Source organism: Eubalaena glacialis, chromosome 4 (genome assembly GCF_028564815.1).
Source record: "Eubalaena glacialis isolate mEubGla1 chromosome 4, mEubGla1.1.hap2.+ XY, whole genome shotgun sequence".
Lineage (NCBI taxonomy): Eukaryota > Metazoa > Chordata > Mammalia > Artiodactyla > Balaenidae > Eubalaena > Eubalaena glacialis.
The window spans coordinates 67,155,135-67,171,394 of record NC_083719.1 but is presented as its reverse complement, the minus strand read 5'-3'; the positions used below and the strand labels follow the sequence as shown (position 1 = coordinate 67,171,394).

The 16,260-nt window shown below is 37.4% G+C and overlaps 1 protein-coding gene across 2 annotated transcripts in view; it reads left to right on the top strand.

The window, feature by feature from the left end:
- Positions 1–16,260, top strand: part of EDIL3 (EGF like repeats and discoidin domains 3) — a 437,617-nt gene that overhangs the window by 194,152 nt on the left and 227,205 nt on the right. For both annotated transcript variants that reach the window (XM_061187979.1, XM_061187978.1), the window contains one exon: positions 10,699–10,827. In XM_061187979.1, coding sequence (XP_061043962.1) covers positions 10,699–10,827 — 129 coding nt within the window. The remainder of the gene's footprint in view (positions 1–10,698; positions 10,828–16,260) is intronic.

Below are 16,260 nucleotides of genomic sequence, written 5' to 3'. Positions count from 1 at the left end.
AGATTCCAAAAGTAAAAACAGAAATCCTTTCCCCCTCCTCCTGTCATTGCCTTCAAAATCAAAACCACTTTGCTAAATTTCAAAAGAAAGAGCTGTAGTTTTGTGGAAAGAGTGCACCTACTTTTAATACCTATTTGTAATTATAAGATTATCCACAATCTGATATTTTACAAATTGCCACAGCCTTCAGCAAACAAAATTGAGCTTGGCTCCAGGCTTAAAATTGGATTGTTGCAACCTGCTAGGTGTGGATGAGAAAGGGCTACAAATGAAAATGCAACCAACCTCTAAACTTTAGGTTTTTGTTATAGACTATGAAAGGTAGTTTAGATTATATGCTGTTATTCCTAAAATTAATACTGATTTTCAGTCAATCATCATATATTTATGAAGCAACATCAGAGTATCTAGCACTTTATCAGCGTATATGGGGATAAAAAAAAATACAAGGAGTAAGGGTTCCTGTGCACTAGTGTTTATAATCTCGTCAGGGAGACAGAAGAGACCCATAAAATAATTAGAGAAGGAAGCAGTATACAGTGAGATGCTAATCACGGAGTACAGGCGGCAAGTTCAGTAGACGCCTGAAAAAGGTGAAGAGCTGTCAGAGGAAGATTGATGAAGAACATGGAAATTTTGTAGCTGCTTAGAGACACCATGTGAAACAGTGAGATTGCTTGATGCTCCTGAAACCTGGGCTCAGATATTTGCTTATAACAGAAACACATTGGTCTCTCCTCTGTCTTTACTCCATGCCCCGTCCTACTGACATGTAGAAGAGGAAACAAACCAAGGTAGCTAATGGCAAACTTGAATGATATCTTACCACTTTGTACCACCTGCTGATGTGTATCCTGGAGCTCGAATTGTATTTTGCAGTGCATGGAATGTGAGTTCTGACAGATGCACTTTTCAAACAGGTGATTTGCTGAGTTCTGTTTGGAAACAGCTCCCTGATTTTAAAGGGCTTTTTAAGCAATTAGAGAAAAATTCTTATGATTTATTGGCAATAACCAGAGCTGGCTTATTACAATCACTAGAAGCAGAAAGAGATTTTTTTCCCCTAGATTAATCAAAAATTTTTGAATGTCAGTTTTTTCAATTAGATTGGATTGCATTTATGGTTTCTAAAGTTTCATAGGAATTTTCACAAGGAAATCCCTTCTCTTACTCTAGTGGCTATCTGAAAAAAAGGAAAACATGACATTGATTATCATGATGGCCCATACTTTAGATATCCATGTTTCCTGTAGATTTTAGAAATGTTTATCCTATTGACCCAAGATTTCAAGGTGCTCTTGGGTCTTCTGTTACTAACTTCAACAGTAATAATTACTTAATTTTATACAGCATTCAGTAGTTTATAAAAGGCTTCTATACACTATCTTTAATGTTCATAGGCATATGCCAGAATTAGCATCCTTTATTTTAGAAAGGAAATCAAAGGGCAACATTATCTTTTGTCTTGTGTTCAGTACATATTGTTCTGTTAATGATGACATCACATAATCAATCAGGAAGCAAATATTATTGGTTAGGTAAAAGATGTCCCAAAACAGACAGCATGTTTTGAAGGACTAAAAAAATGTATATGCATTGTGACTACAGACTAATGAGACAGATTTCTGTTTGAGTAATAAAACATTCTGAGCTGACGTGGTGGTTTAGGAAGCTTATTTTGGCATCAGTGCAGGATGAATGGACAGAAGAAGAAATGTAAGATGGAACGATAGTAATAGTTATCACTTTGTAAATGATACATCCTCTTGCTATATTTTGTTAATAATTTTTAAAAGTCATACTAATATTTAATAAGATATCTATTTATTGGGAAAAGAGGACATATCAACTATTGTCACACAAATGATTACATGTGTTTATAGAAATAATGTGTATAATGGCTTTCCTCAGAGTGTTGGCTGACTACGTAAAAAACGTACTACCATTGGCAAGCCCAACTCTAAACTAGAGTAAATGGCTAAAGATCAACCCCAAGAAATCTTAATTCTTTCTTCAGTATTTTCTTCAATCGTGCAGTGACAGGTCCTCCTTGATGGCACCTAAATAGCCACTTCTGCACTCTTCCTAGGCACTGCTCCAAATTTAACTGCTCTCCTGATCTCCAAAATCATCAATTTTTTTTTTTACCACTCTGTGTGATGAGAGCCAAGTGTAATTAGTTTTAGCTAAGGTGTTAATTGTTGGTAAATATGAGTGCTTTGTCAGCCAACTCTAACAATAGACGAGGGCTCTGGTTTCCTTAGTCAGCTTCATTGCTACAAGAAACAACTACTTAGGGACTACAGTGGATTGAAGAGTACCTGTCCAAAATTCCTGTCTACCAGGAATCTCAGAATGTGGCCTTATTTGGAAATTGGGTCTGTATTAGTTTGCTGGGACTGCCAAAACAAAATACCACAGCCTGGGTAGCTTAAACAATAGAATGCATTTCCTCACTGTTCTCTTAGTGCAAGATCAAGGTGTCAGCAGGTTTGGTTTCTCCTGAGGCCTTTCTCCTTGGGTTGTCGATAGCTACCCTCTTACTTTGTCCTCACATGGCCTTTCCTCTGGTATTGGAACATCACTGATATCTCTTTTGTGAGTCCAAATTTCCTCTTCTTATAAGGGAGATTGGATTGGGTTAGGGACCATATTATGGCCTCCTGTCACCTTAATTGCCTCTTTAAAGTCTGTATCTCCAAATACAGTCACATTTTGAGATACTGGAGGTTAGGGCTTCAACATATGAATTTTGGGGGAACACAATTCAGCCCATCACAAGGGCTTTGCAGTTGTAAGTAATTAAGGATCTTGAGATGAAATTATTCTGGACTAGGTTGGGCCCTGAATCCAATGACCGGTATACTTATAAGAAGAGGAGAGAACACACAGAAACACAGGAAAGAAGGCATGTGAGGATGGAGGCAGGGATTGGAGTTATGCTGCTACAATCCAAGGAACACCGAGAGCCACCAGAAGCTGGAAGAGATAAGGAAGGGTTTTGCCCTAGCGTCTTCAGAGGGAGTATGGCCCTGCCGACACACCTTGATTTCAGACTTCTAGCCTACCGAATTGTGAACGAATAAATTTCTGTTGTTTGAAGCCACCAGGTTTGTGGCAATTTGTTAAAGCAGCCCTGGGAAACTAACACAGGAACCCTAAACACCTTTGTAGCCACTAGTCATCTCAGTGCCTTCCTCTAGACAGTTGTATATGAAGAGAGTCCGGTATTAATTCTCGACGAGAAAGTTTTTCAATAGGTATTAAAAAAAAATCTCTCTTTAGCCTCAGATTTCAGTTTTCATAATGTATTCAAATATTTTATATTTAAGGAACAATTTGTTAAATTTGCTGATTCTCCCCTTAAATGGAGTGTTTTAGATTTATTTATAGTTTACCTCTCTATACATATACAAAATACCCAGAAAATATTGACAAGTTTTTCCTCAAATGGCTGAATTTACAATTTACGTTTAAAAAGGAGTAGAAAAGAGGAAGAGGAAGAAGGAGAAGGAAGAGGAGGAAGAGGAGCAACTAGTGTAAAAAATGGTTTGAAAGCATCAATCATGTGAACGTTCCCAGAATAACTCCTTCTTTTTCAACTAGTTTAAAATAGAGTGGCAATGGCTCAAAATGGCAACTGCCAAAATGTTCAAACCTTATTAAATATAAAAGCAACACTATAATAGAATTTTAGCGTGTTTTTAAGAAGAGAGTTTGGAGTGAACTTTTGGGTCATAACTATTCCTATTTGCTTGCATTGCTAAAACAACTAGTGAAACTAAGCTCTTGCAGTGGTCTTACTGGCATTTCCTTATTACATAATCTAAAATGTACATTTATTTTTAATATCTAAGTGCCAACATTTTGAGAGTGTAGTTTGTAAAATTGACCAGGTCTGTGTACACATTGTCACAGGAGAGTGTTAACCTATTTACTTTCTAATAATCTGCTTACACACCATGAGGAATTCATGATTTGGGGCACAGTCTCTAAATGTGTGAAAAGCTAACCACGTTACACATATAGAAATCACTTCAACTCTCTACTGTTGGAATTGGGAGAAGGTAGATGCAGAAAAGCAGCAAACCATATACAGATCTATTGCTTTTGTGAGCAATTAATCTTGTTGACATATTTATATGAACTTGCATTAAAATGCCTGAAAAGCATGCTGTTGACTTCAGTTGTTCATTAATATTGATCATATGCTGTCCCCATTGTGTTAGGAGCCACTTAAAGATTACCTACAAAAGTATTACAGCGTTATCGATTTTAAAACTCCCTGAAGCCTCTGGTATCTTGCAAGTCCGCTTATACTTTCATTAAGAATGACATTACCAAGTGTTGTCTAATCAGATAATTTTGACTTTTATGAATACTAATCAGAACTGAAGCTCATAACCACGTGTGTATACTTCTTCTGTACACCTGTAATACAAAAAGAAGCAGACTTTTGAAATGGAAACGAGTTGAGATGGCCCTTGTTTGTACAAGCTCTGAGTGTTTCAGTAACATTACTTTGATTTCAAATTTTGCTCTGCTGTTAAATTGTTTTCAAAGCGATGTATAAGTTACAGATTAGCGCTGATGTGTTACAAAAAATATATGAGGTGTCCTAAATATTCCAAAGTTTTGGCAGCAAAAGTTAAGAATGTGGCCATATTACAAACATTTGTTAATATGATTATCACTAAGGAAATTCTAGAATTAAATTTTCAGAAACCACTACATAAATACAAAAAATGTTAATACTGAGCATAGTATATTCGCAGTGAAAGATAGCCATTAAAATTACGTTTAAAAAATGAGATACATAAACTGGATCACTGAGTATTTTCTTTTGTTGTTAGCTTCCTCATCCAGCTGCTGACAATTCCATTCAAAACGTTTATCACAAATTACTAGCAGAACTCAGCACATAATAGATGCCTAATGAATAGATGTTATTTAAGCTTAACTGGAAAAAACAAATTAACAACACCTCTATGATGAGCAAGGTCAGGGTCAGTTTCTTTCTTATTCTCACAGTACAAGCAATGGTATATGCTATAGGTGACGGTTATTATTTTTCAGTGTGCCAAGACCTTAAGACCTACTTACTTTCAGTATCAAAATAGAGAAGATTATTGGATGCGGGGGGAAACTTTAAAACAGACAAGAGCTTCCTAGGATGTCTAATTCTCATATGACCAGCTCACTTATCATCTGGGGAAAGAAACCTGGAAACTCTTGATACATAGTTTAATTGTCACTATTTAACATCAAACATAAAATTTTTTGGCTACCAAGAAAATTTTGTGAGTTGAGAACTTGGGCTACATTTGTTATCTTATCTTTATGTACTAAGTTATATTCTGATTATTTCTTTTTGCTAATGTTTTAAGTGAATGTCTTTCTTTATACAGGAATTATTAAATTAGGAGACTAAAACACTATTAATCAGATTATATGATGTTAAATTTTTCTTGATTATATGTTTGCCAAAGAACTAGGATACAGGTATAATCATTAGGCAAAAGTTTACATTCTAATGATCTGTTATTTACAGTTATAATATTACAAATGTAATACTCTAGAAGCTTAAACCGTATTAGAGACAAAAAATATTGGAAACTAATTATAAATTTAAAGGACTTGAACCTTAAAAGGTGTAGAAAAGTTACAGAAAGTATCCTAATTACCAATTGAAATGCCAAAAGATATTTATAGCTTATAAACCTTGTAAGCTTTAATGGGGTCTCCGCAAAAGATATGATGGTTATCGCTCATTAGTCCCATATCGTTGTTTATTAAAAATTTATCAGAAACCTACTGTGTGCTGACCATGACTCTTACCACAGAGAATTAAGGGTCTAATGGAGAAAAGTATCATGTAACCAGTCATTTCAACACTCTACCGTGAGTTCTCCAAAAGAATGTATACAAGGCATATAACATCAGTTTCATGGTATAATTATTAGGGACAAAAAAGAAAAAAATCTGTAGTTGGGCAGGGTCAACTTCTTATCTTCACAGTATAAGCAATGGTATACACATACCAAATATATTATTACAAAATAATAGGGGGAAATGTGTTTGACAGTTGATTTCAAACATAGCTGAAGTGGAGTACTGTTAGCATAGCAGAGCCTCTCTATATTCATAACATCTAACACACTGACCCATTTGCTGAAAATACTCTGAAATATTTCCATTTAGGAAGCCTTTGGAGTCCTGTATTATTTATAGGATTAGTGAGTGCATGCTGATTCTGTAGTCATCTGTCAAGATTAACATATTAATCTACAGATCTTCAACGGGGCAGGAAGTGTGGCTTAATGGAAAGGGCTTAGGTTTGTAGTCGGGCAGAATGTGTTAAAATCTTGGCTTTTGCAGTTACACGTTACTCAACCTCTCTGCGCAAATCTGTTTTCTTGCCTGTAGAACAAAGATATGTTCTTACAGAGCATCATAAAGAATACTATGTATTTCATGTTGCTTAGCGTATAAAGCACTCTAGAAAGGTTAAATCCTTGCCCCATTTGCCTTACCTCATCCTCGCCCTGTAAATGAAAATCATTGAATTTCTTAGAGTAGGAAAAATAACAGCAGCTACAACCTTTGTAACAGATAATCTTTTTCTGAAACCCAGATGTCAGCTGAGGTCATGATGTCTTTGGGGGTATAAATAAAATGAGCTCCAACTCTCTAACTCGTATCTTTGGGGAATCCCAGAGGCTGCACCAAGATTGCTGGGCAGACTTTGCCTGTGCCCTCAGGAAATATCTAGAGTGTCTAGGACTAGATACCTCTGTCAGCTTGGTCTTCAGGTTCCTGTATCCACTGGATTCTTGAGTCCCTCGGGCGTCGTGTCCTGCAACACTTCTTCCCTTCTGCCAGGATGAACCAGATGAATAGCACAGCTCTTTCCCCTTGATTTCCCCCAATACCACACACAGGTCTGACTGTAGATCTGGATAGTCCAGCAGAGACAGGTCACATTGCAGCAGTGCCAACAACTTAAACCTGAATTTTAGACATCACAGTTTCTTACCAGCTACTTTTCTTCCCATATTACAGCCTCACAGCATACTGCTTGACCCCCCTCGCTCCCTGAAATTTACTTCCATCTCTGCTTGTGGGGTCTCCCCTCCTGGGTTGTCCCCATTCATTCCTAAGTTCTTCCCTCTATACGGCAGAGCCACTAACTCATCCTCAGCTTCTAGCCAAGTTCTACTTTTCCAGAGATGCAGGAAGCATGAGTAAACAGAGTCCTCTATTCCAGGCTCATATTTGCTCTTTGTTCTTCCAAGTGACTTCCATTGACCACTTTCCTCGTAATCACGGCTTTAACCACTCCCAAGGACTGGCAGAGGCCTTACTATTTCAGTTGTTTGCTTTTTATCCCTCCCTCACCCAGCTCTGTAAGTAGAAGGGAACATGGAAAATATTTATTTTCTTTCTGATATAAATAACATCACTCTCTTGAGGGGTCAGAAATAGCTTAATCATTTTTGGTTTTAATAACGTTTTTCCTACTAGAGAGAATTCCTTAAACTCAACATTCCTCATATTAGGTGAGGTTTTTGTTTTTTATTTTTGAGAAATCACTGAATTCTTATTAGGCTTGTTTCCTCATCTGTAAAATTGAAAGATTGGATTAGGTGATCTCCAACGCTCCTTATTTGTTTAAAATTATATAATTCTTAGGCTATAATTATTAATATCTTTTTGGCAATTTTATGCATGGCTATCAGTTATCAGTTAATAAAATCTAAGTCATGTATTTTCTTATTTTGAGTGAACTGATGAGTCAACCCTCTAATGTCACTTTTATTTCTTTCACTCCTCCCCAGTTGGTTGATTCTGTAAAGAATGTAGGTTTTAGGATCACAGATTCTTAGCTTGAGACCTAAATGCATCACTTGTAGATGTTCATTTGGGAAATATTATCTAATCTTTCTGTCTTTAAGTTTTTGAAAAAGGTAAAAGAGAATGGTAAGGACAACTACATCATCTAGTTGCTGGGAGGAATAAATGAGATTATTTATGTGAAAGGAATTTGTAAGTTGTCAGGCATCGTTAATGTTAATTAATTTGAGAGGAGGGAGGAAATAGAAAGTGAGAAAGAAGAGAATGAGGGAGGGATTCTGTAGCATGGTTTGCATCTCTTCGTGATGGAAAAAAATGACCACTGGTGTTAACACCTGCTTCCTGTCTCAAACATCTACAACATACCACCTCAAGGACAGGTGTTAGTTGGTCTAATTGACAAGTACTGCATAGCACTAAACTACCTACTTGAATAAATGTATTATTTTTAATTGGTATGAAGATATCTGGAGAAAAATCACAGATACATTGATTTCTTTTCACTCTTTGAAAGTCAGCCCTACCAAGAATTGAGGATCTAGACACCAGAGTTTGCCACATTGTTGCCTATTTCATGCATATCTTTATTAGATTCTACAACCATTGAATGTCGCAAAATTTTAAACTGGAAGAAACTGTCAAACAGCTACTGGAGGAGGTGATAGAATTATGAAGTCTTGCAGGATAACGTTGCCCAACCTCTGAGTGCTTTCTGTTGTCAACTTTGTGATGATGGTGAATTTCCTTTTCTCTCATCAAGTTGTTAAATGGCTTTGACCCACACTTGAGTAGCCATTCACTATTGCGACATTTTAATACAGCAGTCCCCAACCTTTTTGGCACCAGGGACCTGTTTTGTGGAAGACAATTTTTCCACGGACAGGGGTGGGCAGGGTGGATGATTCAGGCGGAAACGCAAGCAATGGGGAGCGATGGGGAGCGGCAGATGAAGCTTCGCTCGCTCGCCCACCCCTCATCTTCTGCTGTGTGGCCTGGTTCCTAACAGGCCGTGGACCGGTACCGGTCCATGGCCCAGGGGTTGGGGACCCCTTATTTAATAGCCTTGCCTGATGGAGCCCCCGCCCAGTTGACTCTGGTTATCACCATTCTTGTGCCAACACTTTCACCTACTCTCTAGTCTCTGCTGAAACCACTTGCTTTTCTTCTTCACTAATCTTCCTCCAGACTCTGGAATTCATCTCTACATACAGAGTCAGACACTTGGTTTAATTACTCTTGCTTTCCTTTTCCAGTACGTACATCTTAACTTTCTCTTCAGCGATTTTTGTTTCACATAAGTGTGTTCTAGTCTCTCCAATTAAAAAAAAAAGAAGGACAAAATTAGAGAATACTATATATTTTGCTTGGCCTTTTTTCATCTCCCAGGAAGAACTTTTTCTCCTTCAACTTTTCTCTTCTTCACAAACTCCAATCTGGATTCTGCCCTGAGTCAATTAGCATCTTCCAAGAGGCCAACCAACAATATAAGACAGAATTAGACGTGCAAAAGGTTTATTGGGGGGGAATAACTGTGATGGACAAACGGGAGAGAGAGCAAGAGTAGGTAGGATGAGCCTTCAGACTGTGACACAAGCCTGTCAACTCTGAAGGGAGAAAAGGAAGGAAGGGATATTGCAAAGAAAAGCCTTGGATGCTATACCAGTTGAAGAAATCTCAGCCATACCAAAGGGGCACCCCAGAGTAAAGAATGTGCAGTAGAGGAGTCCCAGGGTCAGGCAGGACTGGCCCAGCTCTACACCTCCACCGTGCCGGCAGCTGGTTCTCTCCAAGGGAGGTGGAGCACCACAGTTCTATTGACTCTCACAGTACCAGTCACTGTGGTGAGGTTACTTTCTCAAAGCTTGAAAATAACTCTCGGGCTTCCCCGGTGGCACAGTGGTTAAGAATCCGCCTCCCAATTCAGGGGACATGGGTTCGAGCCCTGGTCTGGGGAGATCCCACATGCCGCGGAGCAACTAAACCCGTGCGCCACAACTACTGAAGCCCGAGTGCCTAGAGCCCGTGCTCCGCAGCAAGAGAAGCCATCGCAATGAGCAGCCCGCGCACCACAACGAAGAGTAGCCCCCGCTCTCCGCAACTAGAGAAAGCCCGCGCGCAGCAACAAAGACCCAAAGCAACCAAAAATAAATTTACTTAAAAAAAAATAAAAAAATAACTCTCAGTGTCTCTTCTCTATATTTGCAACTTTCCATGAGCTGCTTCCTATACTTTGGCAAAAATTGTAGTTCTCCCGAAGTATGCCCCACCACAAACTCACAGACAGTCGAAAAAAGTATTGCAACCAGCTCTCCACTCCACTTGACCCATGTGGTTATAGTCACTTACAAGTTTATGCTACTTGCACCAGCAGGGTACAAAAGCTCTTCTGTGTTCGTAACTCTAGAAATTGCCATTCACTATTACTTTCTAAACACGCAGAAGAGATGTTATAATTCAGAGACCTTAATAACAATATTTTACTTAGTGCTAATACTTTTTGAGTGTTTCATATGTGTCTGTTCTGGGTATTTTATATGTATGAATTCTTTTCATCTCTATCATCCCCCTTTGTGGTAGATTGTATTAGTGTTGCATTCAACAGAAGATAAGACTGTTGGTAAGGAGAGGTTAAATAAATCGCCCAAGACCACATGGCTAGAAAGTGATGAAACCAGGATTCAAACCCAGGCCATTGATCTCTAGAACTCCCACAACTACTACATTTCCTGTGGCACTAATATCCAGAACACTTTTCTCTATAAAATTGTTAATTGCAAAATGTTGACCCAATGTCTACTTTAAAGCATATACATCATGCAGCAATATTCTTTTTCTGTCTTTCAGGTCCCTGCACTCCTAATCCGTGCCATAATGGAGGAACCTGTGAAATAAGTGAAGCATACCGAGGGGATACATTCATAGGCTATGTCTGTAAATGTCCCCGAGGATTTAATGGGATTCACTGTCAGCACAGTAAGTCATCCACAGTCATTGTGCTTTTACTATCATTGATTGCAAAATATACAAGTCATTATCGTTCTTGTTTGTAGTAGAATGATAGAATCTTTGAGCAGCAAAGAGCCCTGGCCGTTGGCTAATGCTACTTCTCTCCCACTGAATATACCACATTCCCCGCTGACTCCTAGACTGTGTTTCTATCCTCCCAGGCGTGTGGGGGGCTAGCAGTCTTCTGTTGGCCCTTTTCATCGTTGTTCAGCCATACTTGCAAAATGCTGCTTTTATATTGAACTGATATGTGTCTCTTTCTTTCACATTTGTCCTAAAGCTGCATTCTTCAAGCTTCCTAGACATTACTCTGTTGACTCAGTTCAGAGATGATACCCAGAAAAGAAAACTGTCCATTCTGCCCTATCTATAAGCCAGTTTCCTCCTTCTCACATGTCAGCATTTTTAGTGTGAAAATCTTTGAAAGTTCAACAAGTGTGCTACCTGCATATCTCTCTTTTATGCTTGTTCTTATTTAACCTGAAGTTAAACAAAATATGTCCACTTGTGATGATTTCTTCTTAGAAGCGTGGCACAACATTACTGTCCTTCTAAGGATTTCTAACAGTAAAAATCTGCCTTTGTATACTCTTACACTCTCCACCCTAGAGCCCTGCAGCACAGGAAAAAAAAAAAGTTAGGATGATATGACCTTGGGTGCAGTCCTTGCCACTAAACACTGGACAGCATCCCATTATGAAAATTCTATTCTCATTTCAAGGGGGGATTCCTCTGTAAGTGTGTGTGCTCTATGCAAGCAGCCCTTGACTGGGGGGCTCAAGTGGGGTTGCCAGACTGTCTTCCTCTGGATGCTGCTCTGACACTATGTCACAAAGCTTTGACAATAAGTTAGTAATATTCTCTTCAGGTGATTAGGTAAATGTCAAGGCAGCCAAGATTCTGGCCTCCCATCTCTGTCTTTCCAGAGATGTTTTGAGATATTCATGTGTGAAGGCTGAGCAGTGATGCTACAATAAGGAAAAATCAACTGTGGTGACTTTGGACTCAGCCTGACAAAAATCAGGAGCTTCTCAGTCCCTTGTTGGTGATCTGAGCCCTTAGAGACAGTTACAAGCAGTGTAGGCATTACAGTAGGCTGTATTATGTGTATTATAACAGGCTTCTACAGAAATTCTACAAATTCCTGGCCATTGCAGGTCTCCAGAAAAGTACACAATATTCTCAAAGTCTCAGAGCCAGGATGCACTCTACATTTTTTGCTGATGATTGGAAATCTGGCTCTGGCTGACATATCCAATTTTGCCTTACTCATTCTTAACACCATGGTCTTAACCATCACTCCAGTATTCATGGCTTATATATTCATTACTCACGCTAGGACATTCGCCATTCCCTTATTCCCCTCCCTCTGATCAATATCCTATCCCTCCTTCAAGACTCAGGTTCTATAAGACCTTAAACCTGTGTTTAAGGTTTATGGGAAGCTGGAGGCTGAGGGATTCAATTTAGAACTGGGATTTTGTGGTCTAAACAAACTGGTCCCTCTTCTCTGAAGTGCATCACTATTACCAGCAGCAGAGAATGAGGGAAAGGGATTGGATTTGGAATCAGAGACCTGGATTTGAGACCCCACCTCTAAGTTATTGGATAAGTGACCTTGAGCCAGTCACTTGACCTTTCTGTGCTTGAAGACATATAACTAGAGAAATTGAACTAGAAATAAATGATCTCTGGCTCATACATACAATACTCTCATACTAGGAGAGTATTATGACTAAATGGGTATCTTGCTTACTGTACAAACGTTATCAGGTCTTCCTCTTTACAGATAAAATTGAAAAGGATTATATACTGGGAAAGCAAATTTAGAAGTGCTGGAAGCCCTGAGAGCTTTTCCAGGTGGGAGAACTAAAAAAAGCAGCTGTTTAGTCCCTTGCAAGAACTGCTAGGGATTTGGGTTTGTGTTTCACAGTGGTAATTATCTTATAGCCTAGATATACTCTAGAACCTTGCTATTCAAAGTGTAGTCCTGCATCAGCATTACCTGGAAGCTTGTTGGAAATGCAGATTACCAGGTGCCACCTCGAACCAATTAAATCAGAATCTGTTTTTAAAAATGATCCCCAGTTGACTCCCACACATATCAAAGTTTGAGAAAAATTGCACAAGGCTTTCAGTAGCTAGAACTAGTCATCTCATAGGTTAAGGTAGCAACTTCTGCATTCAGTTACATAACAATGCATTATAGGCAAAATATTATTTTTTTGCTGATAAAAACTATATTGAAAATCAGTGAAAATCAGAGATGGACCAATATGATATGAACATTTCATTTGGGAAAAGAATTGAAAAAAATTCTTCAGACATCCAATTATAGCAGGGCTTATTAATTTAGTTCTATATGATAGAATGTGAATTATCTTTTGGAATATGCTAAATAGTTAAAGAATTTTAAGTTTCATGATATAGGAGTGACAAATACATAGTTAATAGGTTTAGTTTAACAACTGTTTTGTCAGTATGTTACAAATTAGAAAAAATGTTTCCAGTGCTAGCATTAATATTACCTACATATGTATTTTTTTTAAATTAGGTTTTGGTTTTGAGAACAGTTTTAGGTTTACAGAAAAATTGAGCAGAGAGTACAGAGAGTTCCCGTATATCCCCCTTCCTTAGTCTTCTCTCTTATTAACTTCTTGCATTAATCGGGTATATTTGTTACAATTGATGAACTGATATTAATATATTATTATTAAGTAAAGTCCACAGTTTACATTAGGGTTTACTATTTGTACTGTACAGTTCTATGGATTTTGAAAAATGCATAATGTCATGTGTCCACCAAAGCCTCATACAAAATAGTTTCACTAACCTAAAAATCTGTGCTCTGCCTATTCATCCCTCCCTCCCTACTCCCAACCCCTGGCAACCACTGATTTTTTTTTTTTTTTTTTTTTTACTGTCTCTGTGGTTTTGCCTTTTCCAGAATGTCATACAATTGGAATCCTACAGTATGTAGCTGGAATCATATACTATGTAGACTTTTCAGAGTAACTTGTTTCACTTAGCAGTATGTATTTAAGTTTCCTCCACGTCTTTTTGTGACTTGATGGCTCTTTTTGCTTTTAACCACTGAATAATATTCCACTTTATGGATGTACTTCAGTGTGTTCATTCGTTCACCTATTAAAGAACGTCTTAGTTGCTTCTATTTTTGGCAATTATGAATAAAGCTGCTATAAACATTCATGTGCAGGTTTTTGTGTGGACATAAGTTTTCAACCCATTTGAGTAAATACCTAAGAGTGTAATTCTTATGGTAACAGTACATTTAGTTTTGTCAGAAACTGCCAAACTGCCTTCCACAGTGGCTGTACCATTTTGCATACTTGGCAGCAAAGAATGAGAGTTTCCTATTCTCACAAGCATTGGTTATTGTCAGTGTTTTGGATTTTAGCCATTACAAATGCTTTTTTGGTAATGAAAATAGCACGAGGCTATAACTTTATAACTAATAATGATTAGTATTGGTTTTTATATAGAATTATCAAATTATACATGTTCTTAAAATGCCATACATTAATGTGTATCATATACATATATATGTAATTATGTGTATATATGTATATGTATATGTACATATACGTATATATACGCATACGTGTGTGTGTTAATTATAAGATGTAAATTATAGGATGAGTTGAACACCAAAATTGTCTAGAGGTTAGACTTTTGAAAGGCATTTTTAAGCAAGCACTTTTCTGGTGGGAGCTGTATTTCGGGCTGGCTAGAAGTAATCATATTTTATTTGTTGTCTAGTTACAAATCTAATGCCTTAGGGAAGGACTGTTTCTTCATTCTCAGAATTCTTTGCCCATCTTACTACTGAAGGCATTCTGTGCATTCTTCCCTACCTACGCTCAGCTCTGCAACCTTCAATTCCTTTTATTGGGTTGGCCAAAAATTTCAAACTGAGAAAGTTGGCCAGAAAAATCACAGAATCTAAAATTTTCCTCTTTGTATATTATGCTAAATGTTGTAAACCAGTTTGGTGTTAATTTTATACTATTGACTAATGGATTCATACATTCAACAAATATTTATTGGGGACATGAGTCATTTTACTTTTTTTAATTACATATTTCACTTTTCTCAGAGTTAGCCAATGGTATTTGCTGTTTTGACAATCACTGTTAATTGGATTAATTACATATTTGGCAATTACATGTGTTTTCTGATAGGTGATGCTTGTTAGAATCTGGTTCCACCTCAGCCCTATTGAATCACAATCTTTGGTTGGTACCCTGGATATAGTTAAAAGCATCCATATGGTCCTTAGGTGCACCAAGCTTGAGGACTACTGGCTAAAAGAATGACCTTTAATTTCCAAATTATATGGGGGTAAACTTGCTTTTAGGGAAAGAATTCTGGATTAGACTTGGATTTTTGATGCAGTTCTATCTTGATCAATTGATGAAGACTTGGTTAGTATTTAATGGTTCTTTGATTCAGCTTTCTCATCCAATGATTCAATTCAATTCAATTCAATAAACACTTACCGAGAACTTCACACTGTATTATGTGCTGGAAATAATATGTCTATAAAAAGTAGAATTAATAATCTTTTGTCCTGCTTCCCTAAATAGGATATTTGTTAGAATAAGATGAGACATTTTAGAACATACTTTACATATCTTAAAGGGTAACAAATTCCTAATGGATGAATATTTTAAAATATAATGGGGATTCCTATTGGTCTTTAATTTTTCCCTTCTCTTAAAAAAATTTTTAATTGTAATTTTTTTTTCGAAAAAAATGAGTTGTAGGGCAGGGGGGAAGCCTAATTTGGAACTTTATGCTTTTCTATAAGAATTCCTCTCTTACATCCTTAATTCTAAGAGGTAATTATTATTTTGTTAAATTACTCTTTCTAATTTTAGCTTGATGGCCTCTTTATTTTAACTTTCCCACTAGAGGATAAATTTGTCCTAATAAAGTATTCACTTCAAAACTGTGTGGAAACAACCTGGAGTTATTACTGACACCTGCAAGCTATATAACCACAGTGGCTAAATAGACCTCTAAGGAGACTTCCAAAATAGACTTACCTCCAACCTCAAAAGGTTTCTGACTGTAGAGAATTCAGATTTTTCTGTTCACTGAGAACTTTGCAGGTCAATGTTAGACCCCTTAACTCTATAAGCCAAAGGTTCTCGAACTTGGTGTGCATATGAATCATCTGGGAGTACAGATAAATATTCAGATTCGTCTTGCTCATCTGTAGAGATTCTAATTTAATAGAAGTAATTTTGGACCCAGGTCTGCCTATTAACAATTACCCTAGTAAAACTGACACAAACAATTCTAGAACACTGGTTCTCACCTTGGTTGCACATTAGAATCACCTGGAGACTTATGATAACTACTAATGCCTGGCTT